Source organism: Rhinopithecus bieti, unplaced genomic scaffold (genome assembly GCF_001698545.2).
Source record: "Rhinopithecus bieti isolate Rb0 unplaced genomic scaffold, ASM169854v2 scaffold_5387, whole genome shotgun sequence".
Taxonomy (NCBI): Eukaryota; Metazoa; Chordata; class Mammalia; order Primates; family Cercopithecidae; genus Rhinopithecus; species Rhinopithecus bieti.
Genome location: NW_016804806.1, coordinates 385,057 through 411,449, shown reverse-complemented (window position 1 = coordinate 411,449; position 26,393 = coordinate 385,057). Strand labels below are relative to the sequence as shown.

Here is a 26,393-nt window from a genome sequence, read left to right as displayed (position 1 = left end):
TTTTTTTTTGAGGTGGAGTCTCGCTCTGATGCCCAGGCTGGAGTGCAGTGGCGCAATCTCGGCTCACTGCAAGTTCCGCCTCCCGGGTTCAAGCCATTCTCCTGCCTCAGTCTCCGGAGTAGCTGGGATTACAGGCGCCTACCGCCACACCCGGTTAATTTTTTATTTTTTGTATTTTTAGTAGAGACGGAGTTTCACCGTGTTAGTCAGTATGGTCTCGATCTCCTGACCTTGTGATCTGCCCGCCTCGGCCTCCCAAAATGCTGGGATTACAGGCATGAGCCACCACGCCCAGGCTTTCAGATGCTTTCTAGTAATTCAGTGATTTTTTTGGTTAAACTGAATACAAATTTTCAAATGTGGAAGAGTAAAGTAAGATTATATCATTGCACATGGTGAATAATTTTTAAAAACAGTCCTACCAACAGCTTATGTTTAAGTTATGGATGCTATAATACCCAGAGATTTGACTACATAAACTACACCAACCCAAGTTTTCCCTATTTCATTTCTGTATTTTTTAATTTAAATATAAAACTGTAAAGATTTATATATTTTTCCATCTTGTTAAATTTGTCCCAAAAGTCCAAGGTCATTTTGAAAGATAATTTAGCAAACTACCATATTAGTTATCCCTCCAAGACTTCGATCTTCTACAGATCTGATAGGTATGGTATTCTAAGTCTTTATACAAGACATTGATAAAGGTCAATGGAATAGGCATATAAAGGAAATTTTCTGCACACAAAGAAATCTTCTTCCTAGGTGACACTGATATATTCATCGAATTTTTAAACAGTTATTTATTCAGCTATAAATCTGGTCAGTCTATATTCCTATGCCTTATACACAGAGCTTTATTAGAAACCAAGGAAAGTTATTTATTTAAAATTGAAACAACATGACTTTGGAAATCCATGAATCCTATGAAAATAAAAAAGGTGAATCTACATTGCTTGCCTTGTGACAACTATTTTCTAGGACTCTAAAATCAGTACCAGTTTGCCACTAATTTCTAGAAATCTGCTAGGGATAGATATAAAGCTTGTTTTTGTATGTTCTTCAGAATTTAATTCTGACTGTTCAACAAAATTAAAATAACTGGCTAATATTTCCTACATATCCCTTTCTCTTTTGAAATTATATTTTTAACTGGAAGAAGATAATAATAATGTCCCCTGCCCCACCCCAATTTTTCTGATCCTACTCAGGACTGCTTCATGAAAAGTTTTAATAAAATAAATAGTATCTATATGTGGTATTAATTTTACTTTATTACCTCATATAAAACTGTTGCGTTCCCATGGAGAAGAGGTCCATAGCAGATATAGGAATGTCCAACAACCCAGCCTAAGTCAGAAGCTGCCCACCACACCTAAAAAATAAGATAATAAAATGTATATATTTTATTCAGAGAATGTCATGTAATGTGAATTTAAAACCATGATTACCTCTCCAGGTTGAAGTCCATATATGGAAGACATTGACCAGTTTAGCATGACAGCGTATCCCCCAGTGGGTCTAACCACACCCTAAGGAGAGAAAAAGTGAAGTTAAAATCAATAAACAATGTGTAAAAACACTCTCTATCTTCATAGCATCCACTTTAAAAGTTCCTGGTCAAAAGTATTTTATATATTAGCTATAAGTAACTTTGGCTTTTATAAAATTATCTTTGAATCATTATTTCTTTGGGTCTTTTAATAGTCACCACAAAATAATTGTCCTCATTAGTGCCATTTTTAGAATCCATTCTCACATTATTAGTCTTCTAAAGAAAACATGATTTCACAAAATTACATGCAATACAAACTTTTCTAATAGCACCACACATTATCAACACTACATTTTCAGACGTATTTCCAGAACAAAAATTAGTGCGAAGAAAGGTAAAATGTAGTTATATGCCTCAAATACAGACTAACATAAGGACCTCTGTTTCTTAAGATGATTAAATAATAATAGCTGCTTAGAGGAAACAAAGTCATAATGTAACTGGAATCTCATTGCAACGCTTCACTGAGGATCATGCAAGCACACTTTAAAGCTGAGCAATTCTTTCATTATGAACTCTAGAACTCGTAGGGATGAATTCCAGTTAATTGAATTTAGATTAAAAGATTTGTCTTATATTGCATTTTGGGCAAAAGTAGAGATCGTTATATCATTGTAGTACAGTTTTCACAAATCAGTTTCAAGTAGTTTTCCCCAACACTGGGAACATATTCAACCTCAATACAAGACTAATATTTGAACACTGGATACAAATGTCACCATAAATAAGAACTAATAGTAAATTTAATAATTAAGTTCATGTATTGTTTTAAAAAACGTTAATTGTCATTGACTCAGTAAGACATAACCGAGTGAATACTCAGAATGAGTAGGTGGACACCTGCTGAGAGATAGAAGGTATATTCCACTCACATGTATTTTGAAGCATCTTTTAGCACAACAATTATAACTGCTCTATGCAAAACAAAAAAGTGTTTTTTATGAAAGGGCAAACATGGATCTAATCAATAACTGTGCTATTAATTATGCTTTTTGGCATAGCTCTGCACCTTAACACACATACACAACTCAGGAAAATGAAATAGAAATTGACTTTCCATTAGTTACTAAAATCGCTGCTCTCCTCAGGTGCCACTAATAAAACATAGGTATCATGCTGTGGAACATTATTTTATTCAGCAGTAACAACATCTGGTCTCTTAGCAAATATCAGATGCAACTTTGTTGGTATTTGAGAGCTATTTTCTAGGTTGTATGACATGGTTAGCATGCAGCTGGCCCTCTTGATCTCCATGGGAACATTAGACATTCTAAGCCTCATGCCAGTAGGTTTTACACATGCACTTTCCCATGCAAACGAAACAGTTATTTTCCCACTGTATCCTATCCTATCTCCCATGCACTTTGCTAGTTTGTTCTATTGAGAAGATCTTTTCCTATGGCTCAACAGATTGATTGAATCTGATATTAATCAAACTGCAAACACTTTATTAAAACTTTCATTTTACAGGCTAGAAAAAGTAGTTTTTTGTAGATAATATGCTGTCCATGTGTTATGACAGATGGTGATACTTAGTATCAGTAACAATTTCACTTAAAAATGTTTTAAAATTTTCTCTCCATCTTACATGTCCCTGCATTTAGAACTCATTTTTATCAGTAACTCTAAATATTATTATAACTAGGGAAATGTTTAGACCATATGGTACAGAGGGTAAGATGCGTTGACTAGAAATGATGACAAGAAATAAAAGGTGAGGGAAGACATAACTGAGTAGTAATTCAATTGTAAAACCTGAAAGATAAATGTAAAGGATAAGTTGTCAGATTTCTATTTACCTCTCAGATGAGTACTTCTTCAAACCACATTTACCAATGTCACTTTGTCTATAAATTAGTGAATACTTAAACCCATCTGACCAAAAAAAGAGACTTAAAAATGAGACCATGCATGAAAAAGCATTTGAAGTTGTAAAGGCTAAAATTTAATATCTCATTAACAATATTATTTCCTTAGTTCTAGCAATTATTGCTTTACATTTTACCCTGTGCTCCTATCAGTCAAAAGGCATAAATGTCAAAATAATTAGAGGTTGCCATCAAAGATTCTCATTTAAAACAATTAAAATGAAGCTGAAGGAGTGAGAAGAGCCATAATTTATGTTTTTCATTAGTCATTGATACCCACTTACTTTTATTTTTTGAAGAATGAGTATACGAATTTTAATCAAGCATCTTTTTACCATTTATTAATCTAGACTCTAGATCTGCAATTTGGTCTTGCCTCCCAAATGCTCAGATAATACAGTTTCAAATTTCTGGGTATTTGATATGGTGCAGACTAAAGAAACACATAGTTTCATATTCTCCAGGTTCACCTTTTATAAGAGGTTTGAAAGCACAAAAAACACAAAGGTTACATTTCAAGAGAATTTCTTTAGCATAAATTTTAATTTGTGACAAAAATAAGATGATAAAGCATTTTTGTTTCCTGTTTATAATCACATTATCCAGGTAATGATAATTAAAATACAAAAGAGAAACACCATTCAGCCTCTGAAAACACATAAATTATGCTCCAGAAAACAAATCATTATACTATAACTAAGCAAATTTTGTTGGAAACTAAAAATATCACTTTTACAGTAGATCTCAATATGAAGTAAAAATACTCAACACCAATGCTTACCTCTAAAACACAAACCTTCTTTATTTTAGTCTTTTGAATCTCTATTATTTATTATTACATTCTATACATGTTTTTTTTTTTTTTTTTTTTTTTTTCCCTTTGAGATGGAGTCTTGCTCTGTCACCCAGGCTGGAGTGCAATGGCGTGATCTTGCTCACTGCAACCTCTGCCTCCCAGGTTCAAGCGATTCTCCTGCCTCAGCCTCCCAAGTAGCTGGGACTACAGAGGCATGCCACCATGCTCAGCTAATTTTATTTTATTTTATTTTTTTAGTAGAGACAGGGTTTCACTGTGCTAGCCAGGATGGTCTCGATCTCCGGACCTTGTGATCTGCCCTCCTCGGCTTCCCAAAGTGCTGGGATTACAGACATGATGCACCACGCCCGGCCTCTCTATGTATTTATATTCTACCTACCTTAAAAGTAAAGTCATTAGATGATCTAGTATATTCTCATAAATACCCTGTAACCTGCCAATATGCTGTTCTGATCTTTTGGTAGGATCAGTCACAATTCTTAAAGATGTCTGGGGAACTTGAAAAATATCCAGATGGGACTAGCACTCTGCGCCCTGAATAAAGACATGAAAGTGCATCCTATCTCAGAAATAGGACTGGAAGCAATATGAAAGTGCTCTCTTTTGGGATGGGGGCACAAATGTAATGTTCATGGTGTTTAAAAAATTCAATCAGTGCAAGTAAAAGTAAAGGCTGAATATTAGTTTCTCAGAAATGGTACCACAAAGTTATCACAGATAGTTCTTTATAATTTCCAGCTTACTGAGCTACTTTTGAAGACAAGTAAAGTCAAAGACTGCCATAAATGGGGCCATTAAAGTAAAACAGAAAACATGTTAGTATAAATGTTGTCTGCAGTTTTGGTTGCCACAACTTGAAAAAGAAAAATACAATTGCAACAACAGGTGTTGTAGAAGAGGAGGGAAGCCTGAAATGTGTGGTAAGATTAAGAATTTGGGATTCTTCATTGTAAAAATGTAAGCTTTTTTTTTTTTTAAATGATCTTTGAATATCTGAGAGGCACATCCCGAAATACTGAGAATAGAAAAGTTTAGAGTACATGACAAAACTTCCTATTTCCTACATTAAGTCCCTCTATCATTTATTTTGTAATAAAGAATCATACAAGGCAAATATATATATATATTTACATATGTAAAATGTCTATTTTTTCACATATACACATGTAAATATATGCATGTATACATGCATGTGTACATATTTATATCCTTACATATATGTATGTATATATATCTGTGTGTGTGTTTGTATGTGTGTGTGTGTGTGTATCAATTCAGCCTGACACGAAACAATAGAGGGGGAAAATAAATTTTACTTGAAGGAAAGAAAAGAAACCCATCACCAAATGATGGCAGGTGTCAGAGAAAAAAAATGAATTGTTCTGATTGTTTAAAAAATCTAACACATCAGCACTAAACCTTGTTTTGGTCATGGTTTGGCAGATGGCACCCCCTATTTCTAGAGTAAGCCTCCACCCCTTTTCTAAACCTGATGAACTCTAACGTCTTCACCAGGAGTATTTCAAGACGTTGCAAAAATACCACCTCTTCTGGGAACTTTCACCCATCCTATTATTTGTGTCAAATGTCTTTCAGGTCCTCTTTCACAGCCCTCAGGAACTGCAAATCTCATCAGAGAACTGATATCCCCTCCTGGTGTTGTGCCTTCTCCACCACTTTGAGCACAACACCTTTGTATCTTCAGCACAGTGTCTGGGGTAGAATAGGCATTTAATACATTTGTTGACTGTCTAAATGAATGAACAGTTGAGTGTATAAATCCATGTGAACAATACAATTATGTTAACAAATACTCTTGGTTCAGTAGAAACCCTTGACACTTGTAGAATTTAGTGAACCTTGAATCTTCTTAGAAGGCATAAAATGTTTCCATTTGGGATATTTCATCAAACATGAAATACCTTGATACAGGTTTTCAGATGATTCTGAAGCTATGTCCATGGAGGATATTTTGGCAGTTGTATAATTTTTTGTCGATCTGAACAACTGTGAGCTAAGGGGCAAAGGTGCAACCAGTTCAGCACTTTAACTGCAAGAGCGTACCACAGATTAAACAAAAAAGGTCACTGCTCTTTTTTATTTGACTTTCATTCTCCTTTTTTTTTTTTTTCTAGGGCAGGAAATAGTATTAAGTCACTTAAACAGGAATAAAGTTACATAAATTTTGTAAGTCCACATCAGGACAAAAGGTCTTATCTACCACTTTCTTGTCATGCTTTCTTTTCAATCTTTTCCTTTTGATTTCTTTCCCCTTGTTTTCTTTGGACATTGAACTTTTCTTCTTCCTTTTTTTTTTTTTCATTATCACAATCCCTTTATGATATCAAACTGAAAAAGATGCATATTATGATCACTAAATCTCCCATACCTGAAAGGACATCTCATCCAGATGAGGGATTCTTTTATTATGTAGTGCTTTGAACTATCTCAAAGATAGGCACCCAAACCAAACAGAATAGAAACCCACAACAAAACAGAAATGTATGCAAAGAAGCTCAGATGTGGTTGCTGGAATATTTACAGCAGCTAACAGATTAAAATGTCATACAGCAATTTGACAACTCCAGGGTTGGCAAATGCCGATATGCAAATATGCCCTAAATATATCTACAAATTCTAACCAAAGAGCAGACTGCCTTGTGTGTGTTTTATATTTGAGAAACAAGCATTTTTAGGCAGAAGAGTTTTTTTATGAGCTCACAACATTATTTTTCCTCATGAAGATCAGTAATTGAGGAAACAAACCATATGATGACATCATATTTATATCTAAATGCTTCATTAATGCATGTGTGTTTATTTTTCCTATACTTACATTCTGTGGATTCCAACATTAAGATTTTAGGTACTATTAATCCTGATTATACCTATGAAAAATGAAATGAAAATGGTATGAATAAGGAGGTGTCCAAGAAGCTGACTTACTAGAGAAGTAAGAGATCATTCAACAAATATTCTGAGGCTCTACATGGGTCAAATTTTAATGTTAGTGCTACAGTGGATCCAAAAAGGAAAATGTATATTCTAAGACCTCAGAGGACATTCATTGTTAAAAGAGTAAATTAATAAAAACGAATATGTATAAGATAGGTTAAAATAAGTGCCATAAAAACTAATATGTATAAGATAGGTTAAAATAAGTGCCATAAAAGTCTGTTGGTTATGTAAAATTTAAAACAATTTCAATTCTAAAGTCCACTGGAGGGACGAGAGACCTAAAGAGGTAACTACCTTCTTTTGCCATTCTGTATGTGTTAACTTTGCAAAGCCCACTCACTCACACAATTTAGTCACCAGTCCTGTACCCCAATAACCTACAAGGGTCTATCTCCAACTGCATATGTGTAACTCTTGGGCTGAGACTCTCACTACCAACTCTTGACTGGGCATCTTCGTGTTAAATGTCCTGAAGACACATCATGCTCAGCATGTTAAAGACTTTTAGTTTCCCTAGCCTCAAACCATCCTTCTGATTCTATTTCAATGAATATTCAAAAGCACCCTCATATGTTCTCACATTCAAAGTCTTAGACTTCTAACTTTGAACCAAATCTGATTCCTCCCTATTAGGTAGGCTGTCCTATGTAAACTCCCAAACTAATTAAACAGCCTGAAAACTAATCTCTTTGTCTCCACTGTGTGTAGTCACCTATCTTCCCAACTAAATGATCACCTTCTATCTTGCATCACCTGTGTTCATACCTGGCTCAATCCCACTAGACTAGAAGGACTGTACTTTACTCATAGTTGTATCTGTTCTAGCACAGGATGAGCACTCCATACAAACACATTAAATTGAGTCAAATTCAATGTGGGTGCAGAAATCTCCACACAATTCAAGCCCTCTCAAATTTATTGAAATAGATTGTCTTCAGGATGGTACATCAGGAGGAAAATGAAGATGATAGAAATATCAAAGGATCTTCCATTTAGGCACTGAAAGCAATCCAGAAAAGAACCTCTCAGAGAAAACCTGCGCCAGGCGCAGTGGCTCACGCCTGTAATCCCAGCACTTTGGGAGGCCGAGGTGGGTGTATCACAAGGTCAGTAGATCATGACCATCCTGGCTAACACAGTGAAACCCCATCTCTACTAAAAATACAAAAAATTAGCCGGGCATGGTGGCGAGTGCCGGTAGTCCCAGCTGCTCGAGAGGCTGAGGCAGGAGAATGGCATGAACCTGGGAGGTGGAACTTGCAGTGAGCCAGCCTGGGCGACAGAGCGGGTAGCTAGGGTCCTTCCTTATTTGGAATCACTTTTCAATCTAATACTCTGTGTATTGCTTTTATTTTATTTCTACTACACTGGCAAGTCAGCTTTTAATTTCTGAAAACCTTTTCTTCTGCCCATCCCATGAGATCCTACTCCAGGTCACAGTGAATTTCAGTGACTTAAAGTCTTGAGGTAGCACAAATGTTTTTATAAGATTTCTTCAGGTTTTAAGAAACTAATTTTTTTAAAATTAAGTTACACTGTGTTTTCAGGGTCAGGAGTTTTCTCTCATGTTGATACTTTTATATTAGATCATAACTTTTCTGAGTTCCCTTTTATTTTATAGCCAAATGTTCAGTTGGACTCCAGGTGGCTAGTGTGCAAGGCAGAATTGGAAAAAGTGGAGGTTGAGAATTATGTCCAGCAGATTATTTGGCATGCTTCAATAAATAAATCTTCCAATCTCCAATATGCAGAAATATTTTTCAAGTCACTCGAGTTGTAACAAAATCATAAGGCTTCAATATTACAATGAAACAAATATCTTCATGTGTGTGCATCTATGTATGATTTCAACAAAAATTTATTGAGCACCAACTACACACAAAGAACAATGGTAGACCAAAATATACCAAAACATGACCTGTGTCCTCAGAGAGAATATATTCCCCTACAAAAAGTGTTCCTTTTCACAAGCAAGGCTTACATAGAACATCTTAAATTTCCTTTTAAAAGCTAACTAATCAAATAGAACCACTATTTTAAGATGATTAAGAGATGAAGTTTTCAGAACACTGATGCTACAGTAATCTAACAGTAATAAAGAAGTCACTGTCCTCAAGGATAAGAATGATTATGAAAGTCCTTTCTCCTACTAAAATTCTACAATTCAATGAATATTAAACCACCTAAGAAAGATGAGTAAGGAAAATTATACAGTTATCCTTTATAAGGGTCTATGAAGAAACTGTTATTTGGAGATACCAGGCAAAAGTGGTATTTGTTGATATTTGACACATTAAATGAATATTGATGCTTTCAACTTTGCTTTGTAAAACACGTTTCATGGTGAACAGATTTAAAATCCTTGAGTGTCTTCCATGCTGTAAAATCAAATAGTTCAATACTTTGGATAAATTGCCTCTGTTCAAACTGCCTAGGTCAATTCTCAAAATCACATTCATAATAAAGAATTGAATTCCCCTAGATCAAAAAATCAATTCTATACTGCATGAAACTTATACCTCAATTTAAAAGAATAAAAATATCTTATTTAAAATATATTTTTATATAATGTTATTAAACCAACTGATATTCAATCAAACATCTACTAAAGCAATTGTATATTTCTAGCATTTGAGACAATTCTGGAAGAAATGAGAGCAAAATATTCGAAGTTAAATAATAAATGTTTTTATATTTAGCACTAGGCACAAAATCTCTTTAAGATATAAAGTAACTGTGTCAGGTGAGATCACGCCACTGCACTCCAGACTGGGCACAGGAAAAAAAATAAAAGGAAATGAAGTAACTCTCTAAACTTCAAAGTAAAGTCTGCAAACATTTCCAGTCAGTGATCAAACATTCTTGGTGCAAAGTAAATCTGCTGCTATAGATAGTTATCCCTAAGAGAGTGAGTACCTTAGGTAACCCTGTTGTGCCAGATGTGTAAAGAACGTACAGTGGGTGTTCTGAAAGAACAGGAACACAGTCATGTGACTGGGCTTTTGCCATCTCTTCATCCCAGTCAAGGTCACGACCTGGAGCCAAAGGAACCGCCTCCTACACAGGAAAAATATAAGAGTATGTACTGTAATAAGGAGATTAAATCAAGAGAACAAAAAGTAGCTAAATCTATGTAAGTCCGAGCATCTGACTGAAAATCTAAGCCTATAATGGCACTAAACATCAGATTTATGACTAAAAAGCTCGTTCATAATTCAATATAAATGTTTATAAAAAGTCCAAAGGTTTTATATTCACTTCAACTAAACTGACAAAAAAACATGTTTCATTTAAATCTAGAGATATCCTTCAGAAATTCAGTATAATGTAGTAATGTTTCCATCAATACTCATAGCTTAATTAACAAGGTTTCATGTTTTTATAGATGCACTAATGACTTTATAAACTAATTTTTATTTTCCATAGCCTATTTCTTTTACTTCGCATTTATCATCTTTACAATGATGTGTCAACTAAGCTAATAAATTTATCTTCATACAATGGCCTTTAGGAGTAATACCACAGCTGCCTTTCCAAATAAGAAAATATTAATTCTTCTTCAGGAGTAGGGAAGAATTCTACTATTGCTTTTTGAAGACTAAAATCCAGTATTGAAATTTAGTCAGAGTCTGTGATATATCCAAAATACAATCCAAATTTTCCTCCTTCTAGATCATTCATTATTGTGGGAGAAATATTTTTTTCCTTTTTTTTTGTTTCAAGAACCAGGCTCTGTGTTGTAAACTTTGTGATAATAGAGTCATGAGTTAAACAGATACATCTTTAAAGAACTTAAATAGACTTCTTTAAAAACAGTGACAATGAAATGGCCAGATGGGTGGAAAGCAGGGAAGTGGCTGATGGAAAAGTTACTCTGATGGGGAATTACAGCTATTTAAGTAGAGTTAATGCCCATTAAAAGTCTGGCTTTTTCTTAGATGTTAGCTGAGCTCAAGATCACACATCAGGAAGTTTATAATTGGCGAACATGTTAGCATAAGCACAAGCAAAGTTATACAACACTCAGTGAAAGTTAATGAGATCTACTATCTAGAGATGTGTGTAACCATTTCATTAAAGTTATTCCTGAGATAAGCCCAAAGATTGAAAAATTTAGAAAAGACACTTCCATTTTCTAGGTTGCCTAATACATTAATCATGGTGGTAAAAAACTGTTCATATATTTAAATAGGTACATTTACCAATTAATACTCCAAGATAATATCATAAATATGATGCCTGTATGAATAAACACATTTATAGCTAATACATTTATAGCTGAATCCGAAGACCCTTTATCAAGTTGAAGTTTCAGGCCAAACTGCTTTCTCCAGCCCCACTGTGATAGGTACTGGCTCTGCCATTTAGATAAATAAAATAGTTGATTATGACCAAATCATAGGTTTCCATTTCTTTTTATACAATAGATAAAAGCAACTCATTGCAAACTATCAAATTTTTGACAACACAGAGATCTATAAAATCATCACACTGCAAAATAAAAACATCAACTGAGTGATCACAACAATAATTACAGGGTTGATAATTTTTATGGGCCTCTAATGAAATTAGGACTTCAATAAATGGTTATTCTTCAGGCTAAGAAACAGAGGTACATGCAAAGGAGATCTGACAAATAGAGAAAACAAAACATTTTCACGTATATGCATTTACTTCTATAGTTATGTCTTTCCTAATTCTTATAATTCTTAAAAGGCAGTATTGGGAGAGTGTAGGGGTGCAATATCCTTTGATTCCATCATTGCTTGCCTGAAGCTTAGGTGTGGTAACCAAGTTTTACCTCCTCTTACAAAATGCAATCCCGGTTAATAAGACACACCGCTGAGCCTTTGTGTCTCTCTAACTTCAAAGCAAAGCCATTCCACTGGGCTTAGTTACTGCCTAAACAGCAGGTCTACTAGAAAGAACAAGAGATTTCTACAGCCCTCATCCATATCACAATAGAGGAAACGGCCTGCAGAAAAAGAGAGAAGCTGAGAAAGTAAGCTAGTTATTGGAGGGCAGCAGGCAGTTAATCTCTATTAAGAAGAAAAGAGAAGAGACTTGCATTAGAAAAAACTGAATAAGGAACATTGATATCCTCCATATGCAATGTGTTTATAGTGAAATAAATATCATATATCTTGTTGGTTACAAGTCATTAAACTAGAGTTTAAATCCTGGTTCTGCCACTTATTAGCCGTGACTTTGGGCTATGACCTCTCCATTACTCAGTTTCTTTATCTCTAAAATAAGGTTAGTAACATCTATGTCATTGGTTTGTTAGAATTAAATAAGAAAAAAATATTTGGAAGTACTTAGCATTGGGCCTAGAACTTAGTACATCATAAGTTCTGTACAAACTACATATTAATGTGAACAGCACACATATACTCACATATGCATACACTGTGTGTGTGTTCCTGCCATTCCTCTAAACTGTTCTTACCCAAGGCCTTCTATATTGCTGATTTTGCATTATCTGATTTAAACAGCAAAGAAGCTTTTTTAAAAAAAGTGCTTGAGGTCTTCTGAAAGAAACTTAAAATTCTTCCTCAACATCATAAGAACATTAAAACCATTAAGTGCAGCAGTTCATGAATCACAGACTACTAAAACTTTACACAGGAATTTAATGTGGTAATGGAAATTGCTTGGTGGTAATCAAAATGACGTATTTTTAACACTCTGTTCTCATATCTTGTCATTTAAGTATTTTCAAATAAAACTTGTCAAGAGTTCTACAAATTGCACATGATTCTTTAAGTCTTGCAATTTCACTTTTGCAAAAAAAAAAAAAAAAAAAAAAAAGGCTTAATCTGCTACAAACCCAAGTTGGTGTCATCATAAATAGCTAAAGATTTGCTTGGGTGAAGAAATAAGGTGATCATCAGTTAAAAGTTACAGAAAAAGTACCGTAAATTGTATTCATTGGTGTATCACACTGTTCTCCCTTCCTTCATGGACCGCGGAATAATGTATCTACTTAGAATATTCATGTTTTGTTTTCCTGAGCATAGTTTTATTTCTGGCCTAAATACTTTTCTAAATTTTAAGAAGATTTTTGCATTCAAATTAGTCACACCACTCCAAGAGTCAGGAGAGCTGAGGGATTAAGCATACAGTCAGAGTGCATACTTTCAAATCTCGACTCTGGAACTTTCAAACCGGGCAAGTTACTTTATCTCCGTGTTCACTGGAGTCCTCTTCTATTAAAATAGTAATAATATTATCATCTAGTTAATAGAGTTACCAGGAAGATTAAAAAATATATTCATTAGTAGAATGTCTTAAAAATCATACGGTAAGCAGTCAATTCATGTTTGTTGTTATTATTATTGTTAATATAATCCGAGCTAATTAAAAACACAACAATAGCAGTATACATAGAATCCAATTCATTAATCTCACACATGTTCTGTGTTTCAGTCTTTTGGTTTTAAGCTGGATTTTCATGAAGTCATTAGGTCTTATTCATATTTTTTTAGAAATAACAATGACATTCAGCAGTATACTTAACAGCTTATAAATCAAGTGTATCTTTTAAATGGTAAAAATTAAAATCATTCTTAGCATATTAACATAAGCAAGAACCAAATTCAATATTCAGATTACCATATTTGGACGATTATAAATGAGAATTTTGTCTGGTTTGTGTTGTCCTATTTTTAGCGCTTCTTCTACAAGTGGTACGTACTCTACCCTCCTTCCAGGTTCAATGCCAAATGATGCTGTAACAACCACCTTGGGCTATAATTAAAAAATAAAAATGGAGAGAAAGCTTTAACAATGTTAATTAGGGTAATCACAATATTTTAGCTGCAGACTGGCAATTTAACATTTCTAAAGAAATATCTGAATGATTCTGCTTTCTGCTGAATGGTACGAAAACGAATAAACCATTTGTAATTGTTATAGACTTAACCACTTCTACATAAATCTCACTTACCTGTTCAAAACTGCATACTCAATGATGTTTTTGACTCATATGTATGAAATGTATAAATCCCTTTCAAATAATTCATTAAGCCAGGTGGATTTGCCATGAACTAGTACAATGCAAATCTTGAGGCCCCTTACTTGCAAAGGCCCCAGTGAGAGCCGGCTGCTGCTGAGGTTGTAGTAGCATTTCACAGGTTTTCTAGATATTTCTCTTCTAAATGCCTAAAGAGACTGCAGCAGAAAAAGACGCAAATCTCCAATAATTTGTAATATTTTTTCTAATTCTAAATACATATTCATGTTCACCAAATATTACATTATATTATTTTCTTAAAAAGGCTCCCAAATGATTAAAGTTTCAAGCCCCACAAAGCCTAGACCTGCCCCTGTCCTTAAGATACACTTTGTACTCTTTACCTGGCAATTTGCTAAGTCATTCTTCAAGACAAACACAGGTGTAGGCAAAATGTATCCCTGTTGGGAACCACAGCTTATGTTAATCTCTCTTCTTCAGTATATTCTGGACATGCCTCAAATGTTCAGCTATAGTCAGTGTTCATACATCTCTACTACTGCACAGTAAGCTCTATAAGACCAAGTTTGAATGCCATTTATTTTTTTGTTTCCTATACCTAGCACAGTGCTTGGCATGTCATGAGCTTTCAGCAAACATTTGTGGAACTCATTAATTTGCAGAAAAATAAGTCCTCATATTTTTAAGTATATTGTTTCTTCACCAAGAAATCCAAAGCAAAAGAGACAGATAATAAATTATTCAGAAGGCAGATAATTGACCCAAGGTATTGAATGTATTCCTGAATTCTGATTTCTAGTTCTAATACATTTCATCTAGGAAAGGTTTATACTGTGCTAAATATATGCATATATAGTATTGTCTGCTTTTTGAATATAATTTAATATTCATGGAACTGAGGCTCAGTGCAATTACATAGTTTGCCCCAGGTTATAAGTGGCGAAGGCAGAAGGAAGGCCAGTTCTGTCTGGTTGTAGAACCTCTTTCAACCATATCAAGTTGCCTTAAAACAAAACAGAAAAAAAAAAAGAAAAGTCTTGTTTCCTTTTATTATATTTTAAAAGTCAGACATTTGAAAATAATTCACATTTTAATATCTGTAATATGCACAAAATAGCTCTAGATAGCATTCCTTAAAATTAGAATTCTGAATAAACAAAAGCAAGCTACATATCAGATTAGGAGCATATATAGAATATATCAAAGCTTGAATAATTTAATAAAGTCAAAATTAGACTTCTCCTCTGAAAAAAATAATTCCTTTCACATTTCTATTAACAGTCTTATTGGAGATTTTATTGAGTCTAGACTGACTTGTTAGAATATATCATTTCCATCTTCTTCTATAAAATAAAACTTTTTCTTTAGCCTATTTATCTGAAGATCCTGACATCAAAATCATTCCTAATTTCAACTACACACTAATTTTACCTATCTCAGATATACATCTCTATCTCCATCTTCTCTCCTTACATTTGACCTGCCCAATTGCCTTGTCTATAAAAGCATTTATTGCAGAAACCCCTTAACAAAGGAGTCTTAGGGGTGTGTGTATGTGTGTGTGTGTGTGCATGTGTGTGTGTGTGTGTGTGTGTGAGATGGATGAAAATTCCTTAAGTGGTATACCATAACTTTTGTAAATTCTTATTTTTTTTACACATTGTAATTTCCCTATACCTTATCAAAATTTTTTAAAGTTTCATTTGCAGGTCAGTGACTGATATTTTTTCTCTAGATTTTCTTCATAGACATTAACTCAACATGTTTAAAAGAAGAAAAAAAAAAACGATAAAAGGACCCAGATAGTTTGTTCACAAATCAGCTTTCTTGTTTTAATAACTAACCTATTACAAAATAAAGTGAGATATGCAAAGCCTCACTCTATACCTAGCACTCGGGGGGCTTCAGTATATATTACCTCTCTTCCCGTTAAGAATGCCTCATCTTGGGCTTCTAAAATTCTAAAGGTCAACCATCTCTTACTCTGATAGAGAGCTTCCTTCCTGAATCTTCCCAGAGTCCTTTTTCCCCTTCATATTGCCCACTGTTTTATAAACAGACCACCTATCAAAGGTTTTTATTACAGCTTCCAGCTTCACTCCTACTCACATACTGCAAGACCTTCCTCTTCTTAACATTGCTTCAAACATGACATTCGCCTGTTCAAAAACTTTTACTCATTAACAGAATCCAGTTCAGACAAAACCCGCCTTTGCAAGCTCACCGTCTCTCACCTTTTAGTCATATTGGTCTACTTACTGTCCTTCCAAATGAATTTTACCATTTCCTGTCTCTACTGCTTGACTCACATTCTTTTTCTGCCTTTTTGGATCCTAATATGTCATTCTCTTCAACTAGCTGAATCTTAGCCAAGATCTAACTCGAATCTCACCTCCTTCAGGAAGCTTTCTTTGGCCACCCCGACTGAAAGAAAATGTTCCTTCTTCTAAATCAGGGGTCTGCAAACTATGGTTGTGAGCCAAACCCAGCACAAAGCCTGTTTCTGTAAAATATTATTGACAAATACACACCTATCGTGTACGTGTTGTCTAAGGCTGCTTTTGTGCTACAACAGCAAAGGTGAGTAGGTACAATAGAGATCGTGTCATCCACACTGCCTAAAATATTTACTATCTGGTCAATTACAGTTAAAATTTTTCTAACTCCTACACTAAATTCATAGATTAATAATAGTTAACATTTTTTACATGCGTACTATATACCAGACACTGTGCTGTTTTAGATTAAATAGCTCAATGATATTTCACAACAGACTCACTAAATTGTTATTTTTGTACCCCATTGAAACATATACACTTCCTGGAAGTATATGGATTGTAAAACTAGTTATATGTCCCATCCATTTGATAAGTATTACTTATTATCCAGTTGCAAAGACAGTATCAGGAACAAAATGGGAGCTTAATAAAATATATGTTGAATGAACAAATTAGTAATTAGTCATTTTCTTCTATGTCTTATACACCCAAATATAAGACAAGCTAAGTTGGAAAGCATACACCTTCTCTTATAGTTTATATTCCCCAAGGCACCCAGCAAGATGTCTTTCACATAGAACTGACTTTAAAACAAATGTGTGATTAACAGATGTATGTGAAATAAAAAACATTTTATTTATGTATTTATTTAAATAGCTTGAAGTCTGGGCTTTTAGGGTACCTGTCACCCAAATAGTGTACATTGTATCCAACAGGTAGTTTTTGATCCCTCATCCCCCTTCTACTCTTCCCCTTTCCGGGTTTCCAATGTCCATTATACCACTCTATACGTCTTTGCATACACATAGCTTAGCTCCCACTTAACAGTGAGAACATGAAGTATTTGGTTTTCTGTTCCTGAGTTGTTTCACTTAGGGTTATGGTCTCCAGTTCCATCCAATTTGCTACAAAAGATATTACTTTATTCTTTCTTATGGCTGAGAAGTATTCCATGGGGTGTGTGTGTGTGTGTGTGTGTGTGTGTGTGTGTATCTCACATTTTCTTTATCCACTCTTCAGTTGGTGATCACTTAGGTTGATTCCATATCTTTGAAATTGTAAATTAAGCTGTAATAAATGTATGCATGTAGGTGTCTTTTTGATGTTTAATATAATGATTTCTAGAAAAAGTATATATCAACCATCCTATTTGAAGGGAGGATCTAACAGGTATAGATCATTCTCAGATGATTCATCCACAGATAAATATGATTTCCCAAAATAAAGCATTTACCTTTACATGATCAATGCGACTGCTTAGTTCTTTGGAAGCAAATCCTCCAAATATGAGACTGTGGATGGCACCTATCCTTGCACATGCCAGCATGGCATACATTGCCTGTGGGATCATGGGCATGTAGATAACGACAGTGTCACCTTTTTTGATTCCATGCTTGACGAAGACACCAGCCAGCTTGGAGACCTATGCCAAGACCATTAGATCAGTAAAGTGTTTTTTGTATTATTTCACTAAACTTCTAACTTAAGGTAGTAATACTAGAAGATGATCAGCCACTTGGCAGTAGATTAAAGGAGCCTGAGTAACACGTGTTTGATGATGATGATAATGCTTTAGATGGTGATAGTAATAACAATTGTATTATAATCATTTATTATAAACCAACTTACCATTATTATGTCACATAAATTTTATGACTTAACATTGCTTAACCATTCATGTCACAACATTTTTACTGGGCAAAATTATATACCAAATATGGTATGTAAGAGTTGGGAACACAACACTGATAAATGAAAGACACAGAATTGCCCCTGTAGAGCCTATGTATTGCAAAAGGTGAATCTGTCAGGTGAAGAGAAAAACAAAATAATTACAAATTTAGATAGATGTTGGGTAACTGTTAAAGGAAACAAGTATACATTAATAAAGAAAACATATCATTAAACACTAATAAAGCAAATAAGACAAATTCTACTATATTATTATTTACACCTAAAGATAAGGTGTAATAAGGTTCAGCGCTTATAAGCTCTAGTAAACAGCTATTAGCTAAGGTAAACAGCTAACCAAGGTCAGAGAACTAGCAAATGCTGTAACAGGACACGATCACAGGTCTTCCGACCTCATATTCTTTGCTCTTTCTATGCCTTTATAGTTTTTTTACACTAATTATTTATACAAACTGACTTCCCTCTGTATTTGGATGAAATGTACAGTTTTTTTTGCTTCTGTGTTTTTGAGATCTCAACAGATAAATGTCTCTTCCCTGTAACATGTTTTTGTACTTTCTAGCAATAAAGACAAGACAGATCATAAGCCCACACATGATAAAATTTCTTTCAAGAATCCTTCTCATTGGCAATTATAGCGGGCTGTGGGAAGCACCCCCAGACCTTAATGAATAAGTAGCTCAACATTCTTTTACTTAATATATATATATTAAGTATCTATTGTGTGTCAGATACTGTTTTCAGATACTTCAGATAAGTAAACAAGATAAGACAATAATTTCTACCCTCCAAATACTTATACTTTAGCAGAGAAAATACTTACAATAAGCAATAAACACAAGAAATAAGTAAATTACCAATTATGGTAAAAAATCTTCATTCATATGGCGGACGGAAGTAGAGCAGAGTAAAGAGGATTTGGAGTGCAGGGGAAGGAGTGGATGCAATTCTCACTGGGACCTCACTAAGAAAGCAACAAGTTTAGTAAGATATGTAGAAGGTTGGAAAAAAGTGGATATCTATGAGTGTACTATTTTAGGCAAAGAGAAAATCAGTGAAGTACAAACATGTAAGAGGTAAAGGAGATCATATGTGATGCAATCAAGGAACAGCAAGGAAACCAGGGGCCTGGAGAAGAAACAAGTGACAAGACAGTTGTCAATCAGGTCAGGGGACTAAAGGCCTGTATGGGCATGGTGGGTAATTAGAAGGTCCATGGCTTGACTTTGAATGTGACTGCCCAACACAATGAACAGAGGAGGCTTGGGAGAAGAAATTAGGCCACATGGCTATTTATGGTTCCTTTCATTTTTGTCTCTCCTACTTTTGGAACAAGTTTAAAGAATTCTGAATCCTGGCCATTTTTCTCTTTTCTCTTTATTCACTTACTCTGTATAGATGGGGAAAGGTGTGGTCAAGGTTAAGGTCTCTGGTGAAATAAAGTAAAAGCAAAACAAACAAACAAAAAAACTATTTTAGTGTTTTATTCTACTTTATATTGCAAACTCTATAATTGAGTGCTATGTTTCAGCAACTTCAAAGATGCTAGCAGAAAGTTATGAGAAAGATACACTAAAGTAAAAAAAATCATGAACTTGAATTCTATATGGAATTCAAAAAACAAGACAAAAACTGGAAAGTTATATCCAAACATCTCAGTGTGCAACCCCTGCAGAAAGTGACCATGCTTTGTGATCACATTACTGGGTACATCATTTAAGGTACCACACTGAGAGAGACCAAGGAGAAGAGCTAGTCTTATCCAAAGCTGTGACTTCAGCATCTTGAATTGTGCCAGTTGTTGAATAAAAACGACATTCCAGCAAGGTCCGCACTACCAATAATTCAGTAACTTTATAATCCAGTCTCACTTTACAGTGTTAATGGAAGATACCCACAAATTTTCTGTCCTCTGAAAGAAATGAGATTAAAAAATAACTAAGATCAGAGCAGAACTGAAGGAGATAGAGACATAAAAAAATCCTTCAAAAAATCGATGAATCTAGGAACTGGTTTTTTGAAAACATCAACAAAATAGACAGACCGCTAGAAAGACTAATAAAGAAGAAAAGAGAGAAGAATCAAATAGATGCAATAAAAAATGATAAAGAGGATATCACCACCAACCCCACAGAAATGCAAACTACCATCAGAGAATACCATAAACACGTCTATGCAAATAAACTAGAAAATTTAGACAAAATGGATAAATTCCTAGACACATACACCCTCCCAAGACTAAACCACGAAGAAGTTGAATCCCTGAATAGATCAATAACAGGCTTTGAAATTGAGGCAATAATTAATAGCCTACCAACCAAAAAAATTCAGGACCTGACAGATTCACAGCCAAATTCTACCAGAGGTACAAAAACGAGCTGGTACCATACCTTCTGAAACTATTCCAATTGATAGAAAAAGAGGGAATCTTCCCTAACTGATTTTATGAGGCCAGCATCAACCTGATACCAAAGCCTGGCAGAGACACAACAAAAAAAAAAAGAGAGAATTTTAGACCAATATCCCTGAAGAACATTGATGCAAGAATCCTCAATAAAATACTGGCAAACTGAATCCAGCAGCACATCAAAAAGCATATTCACCACGATCAAGTTGGTTTCATCCCTGGAATGCAAGGTCGGTTCAACATATGCAAATCAATAAACATAATCCATGACATAAACAGAAACAAAGATAGAAACGACACGATTATCTCAATAGATGCATTTGACACCAATTCAACAGCCCTTTACTAACCAAAACTCTGCAATCAAATTAGGTATTATGGATGTACCTCTCAAAAACTAAGTAAGAGCTATTTAGTAGAACAAACCCCACAGCCCAATATCATACCTGAACTGGGCAAAAACTCGGAAACGGACTATACCCTTTGAAAACTGGCAACATAGACAGGGATTCCTTCTGACAACTCCAAAACACCCTATATCAAACATAGTGTCTCGAAAGGCGCGTTCTGCCAGGGCAAATTCAAGGGCAGGAGAAAGAAATAAAGCGGCTATTATCCAGTTAGAAAAGGAGTAAGATCAAATTGTCCCTTTGTTATGCAGATGACATGATTGGTATATTAGAAAACTCCATTGTCGTCAGCCTCAAATCTCCTTAACTGATAAGCAACTTCAGCAGAGTCTCAGGATAGACAAAATCAATGTGCAAAAAAATCAGAGGCTTACTATACACCAATAACACGAACAAACAGAGAAGCTAAATCAACGAATGAATTTCCATTCCAATTGCTCTCACAAAAGAATAAAACACTACCAATAGGAAGATTACCAACTTTCGATAGAAAATATAGAGACCTCTTCACGAGATACATACAACCACATATCAGTGTAGAGACCCTGATTCCATCTCATGGATAAAGAAAGAATATATGATGGAAATGCCGCCATCACTGCCAAAGAGATAAATAAAATTATAAGAATTATACAAGCCAATACCACCATACAGCTACCAAAAATAGACTATATTCTTCACACGAATCTCGAGTGGCTAAACTTATCTAACGAGTTCAGATGGACCACCAAACAAGTAACCAACCACATTGCCAAAGGAACAAAACGACATCAATAAAATACCTAAGTCAACCCAAAGAACACAAACTGTGAGGGCCACCAATTGACTACCCCACACTGACTTCAAACTACAGTCACTACAACAAGGCTACAGTAACCAAACAGTGGTCTGTACTAAAGGGTACCACCAACACAGAGTAAAACAGTACAAACCGACCCTAGCATCATGAACAAGAACAAAGAGCCTCTTAGAACACAACACGACACTCTCAATACAACACACTACCTCTGAATCTTCTACAACTCATGAAAATAACACAGAAATGGGGAAAGGATTCCTATTATAAATAAATGGAGCTGAGAAAACTGGCTAGCTAATATCGCTTAAAGTCAAAAAAGCTTAAACTCATCCCATACTCATTCTACACCTATACAACATTCAATATATTCAAAGATGGATCTACATAGACTAATAAAATAGTATAGACCCACAAATAAATAAAAAAATTCACACTAGAGAAACCTAAGGAGAGACAATACCACATAATTAGTAAGACCACAAGGAGATGGGCAAGGACTACACCTCATGTATAAAAACTACAAAGAAGCAATACGGAAAAACACAAGAATCCAAAAGACAAATGGGATCTAATTAAACTAAGAGCTGCTGCACAGCAAAAGAAACTACCATTAGAGTGAACGGGCAACGCTACAGAATGAGAGAAAATTTTTTGCAAAATATGCATCTGACAAGGCTATATCCAGAATTTACAAAGAACTTAAACAAATTGACAAGAAAAAAATCAAACAACCCATGAAAAAGTGGGCAAACGATAATAGAAAGAGAACATCTTCTCAAAAGAAGACATTTATGCAGGAACCAAAAGACACACTAGAAAAAATGCTCATATCATCAACAACATAGCCATCCAGCGAGAAATTGAATCAAAGAACCACAATGAGATACCCAAAACCTCACACCAGATTACGAAGGACAATCATCATAAAAAGATCAGCGACACAACAGTGCTAGAGGAGAGGAGTGGAGAAATAGGAACATTTCACTGCTGGTGGGAGTGTAAACTAGTTCAACTATTGTTGCTAAAGAACGAGCTGTGGCAATTACCTACAAGGAATCTAGAACCTCAAGAAAATACCATTTTGAACCCGGCATACCCATTACTCAAGAGTATATACCCAAGGATTATAAAAAATCATGACTACCATATAAAGACACATGCACACATATGTTTATGGTAGCACTATTCATAATAGCAAAGACTTAGAACCAACCCAAATGTCCATCAATGATAGATTGGATTAAGAAAATGTGGCACACATACACTATGGAATACTATGCAGCCATGAAAAGGATGAGCTCGTCCTTTGTAGGGACATGGATGAAGCTGGAAATCATCAATCTGAGCAAAATATCACAAGGACAGAAAACCAAACACCGCATGTTCTCACTCATAGGTGGGTACTAAACAATGAGGATACTTGGACACAGGGCAGGGAACATCACACACTGGGGCCTGTTGTGGGGTTGGGAAGTGGGGAGGGATAGCATTAAGGGAAATATCTAATGTGAACGATGAGTTAATGGGTACAGCACACCAACATGGCACATGTATACATATGTAACAAACCTGCATGCTGTGCACATGTACCCTAGAACTTAAAGTATAATAATAATAATAAAAATTCCCTTGTGTGAAACAAAGATCTCAAAATGGTAGATCACAGCCAAATGTGACCAAGATGTGTTTAAGTTGGAGCCATATCACATTTTAAGAAAATGAACCAGCATATTAAATTTAATAGGTTTCACATACAAATCTAGATCTCCAGTTTCTCTAGAAAAATTGTAAAGTCTAGCAGCACCAGGCCTGTGTTCTTGAATAACAGCAATCAATTGAACTAGATGATCAGCCTAGTGGTTTGCCATAAAACTGGCTATTCCCAGGGGGCATTTATCATACAGCTTGCATTTTTTTTCATTCTGAGTTCAAAATATATTTTTTTTAACTTTTTGTTTATTTTATGTTATATGCTTACACCACATTTCCCTAACCATACAGAAAGTGTGATATATACCGACAATTGATATTTCTCCCATACACCCACTTCTGTAGGCATCTGAGTTGTCAACCACTGCCCTGAAAACAATTTTTAGTCAAATTAGGCTGCACCAGGCCCATGTAACCACTAGATGGAGTCTATTTGGCCTTGCTTATTTCAGCTGCTCCTCAGTATTTTGATAACCTGATAACCACACCAGACTTGGTCTACAGACAAAAGGTTTACAGAATCAATAGTACAATTTTCTTTTCCAGTTGTTTTCAGGGCTAAATGTTACTCTGGTAAAATTTTCCATTATAATTTGTAAATCTAAATATATATGTATGAGAATATGTATGAGAAAACATACGAGTTCATAATCACTCAAATAAAGTATTACTGGAACTACAAAACAGAAGGCATTTGATACTGCTATTTCAGGGTTCACCTAGTTTTTATCAACTTCAGGTGGAAAACTATCAAAGAAAAAACCGGTATTATTTTTAGCGAATGACATATTCTTATCCTACCATAAATGCCTGAGTGTAGAGTTACGATTTCTATTATTAGCAAAAGAGAAAATATTTTAATATAGGTTGTTTATAATAAATAGTTTTCAACTGACAAAAGTTAACCATGTGCCATTCACCCAATTCACATTCATCTTTGCACCTTCTTAAATTTGTTTTTTAATTTGTCAATAACTTGATGGTTTTATACAAGGATAGACCAGTAAAATTGATTTTCAGTCTGACATCAAAGGCAATAGAGATCCCAGGGGAGCTAGGCCAGCTAGCATGAGGATACTACACTGCCAATGTGTGAATAACTGGGCTGTGAAGGAAACCTAGAGGAAATGAAATAAACGTATTTATTTAGATATAACAATGTGTGACTCTTCCCACTAGAATTTATATGAATCATTTTGGTACTAATTTAAAGCCATTTTAACACATAAACATCCTGTCATTGGTTCAATTTATGTAGTATCTACTGTATGTCCTAAACTGAGGTCAAGTCTACAGATACAAACATGAGAAGGAAATGGTTGGTCCTTAAACCAAAGAAATTTGGAGTCTGGAAAAAAAATCACATATAGTAATAATAATTGTAAAGAAAATGTAACAACTGAAATTTATATATTGTAAAATGGTGTACACATATATTTGGTTTATATATAACATAAATATAATATATAATGCATCAGATAGAAGTAAAAGCTTTAAATTTCAGTTATAAAATGAATACATATTGGTATGAATAACAAAACTAAATTAATAAAAAAATTTGTTATCATTCTGGAAAATCTTTCAAAACAGTCTTTGGGGTAGTATAATTTTGTGATCAAATGCTCATATCTCAAATATAAAGATTAGTCAAAACTGGCCAAAAGCTATGTTCTACAGAACAAATTAGCACTTGCTTCACAAACAGCAAGTGTGCTCACCTAAGGAAAATCACGCTTGTACAAAAAAAGATAGTTCTAGTTTCCAAATTGTAGTAAAATGCAGTGATCAGGGACAACTTCAAAACCACATCAAAGAAAACTGTATGAAAAGCAGACAAGAGAATGCATATTTTCAAAATGCCACAATGTTACATTGCAAACCCTGGTCTAAATAGTAACAAAAAATAAAACTAATTTAAAACCAACTATAATATCTGAGGAAACAGATTACTAAAAGTATGGACAAATGAATTGTTCTTGAGAATATGTATAATTTTCATAGAAAGAGTTATATAAAATACCTGCACCTTACTTTAAAAAATATTACATTAATCATACACATTTTGTTTGTTTTACTTGTACACATACAGGCAGCCATTGAAAAGACTGAAATTGTAACTATAATGAATAACTTATTCTTTTGTCCATGCATTAACTATGTATCCAGGTAAATACCTGTGGAAAGAGAATTTTCAGGAATATAAATATTTTCATATAACATAAGAAGGTTCTAGAAATATATCATTTTAGACAGTTACAATTTATTAGATACAACATTGAACTAATTTTCATTTAAGATGATACTATGCTAAGTCAATTTATTTTGAGATATGTCTCCTAAAACCAGGAAAGTTAGAGATGTTATTTAAAAAAGAAAGATCTTTCTTTTAAAGATGAAAAATCACATTTTTGTTTATAAGTAAAATGTATTATTATTTATCTAAAACACAGAGGAATATTTATTTTATATTTAAGAATGGCATTCTATTAAATTTTCCAAGAAAAATTACAAAATGCTATATTACATTCAAAATAGTTATCTGTCAGTGGTCTAGAAAACATTTACTAGTACATTTCTTCTTGAATAATTTTCTCCAAATGAAAGAGTAAATACCATTACTCAATTATCATTTTTCTCATTACCAGTTTCTTTACACATGGGTTTCAATCAATATTTAGTCATTTTCAGACTATGTATTCACAA

General features: G+C 34.3%; 1 protein-coding gene across 1 annotated transcript in view; it reads right to left on the bottom strand.

The window, feature by feature from the left end:
- Nucleotides 1–26,393, bottom strand: part of ACSS3 (acyl-CoA synthetase short chain family member 3) — a 184,372-nt gene that overhangs the window by 104,789 nt on the left and 53,190 nt on the right. Inside the window, 5 exon segments of the mRNA XM_017870447.1 lie at nt 1,280–1,375; nt 1,452–1,532; nt 10,115–10,255; nt 13,814–13,948; nt 17,907–18,095. Coding sequence (XP_017725936.1) covers nt 1,280–1,375; nt 1,452–1,532; nt 10,115–10,255; nt 13,814–13,948; nt 17,907–18,095 — 642 coding nt within the window.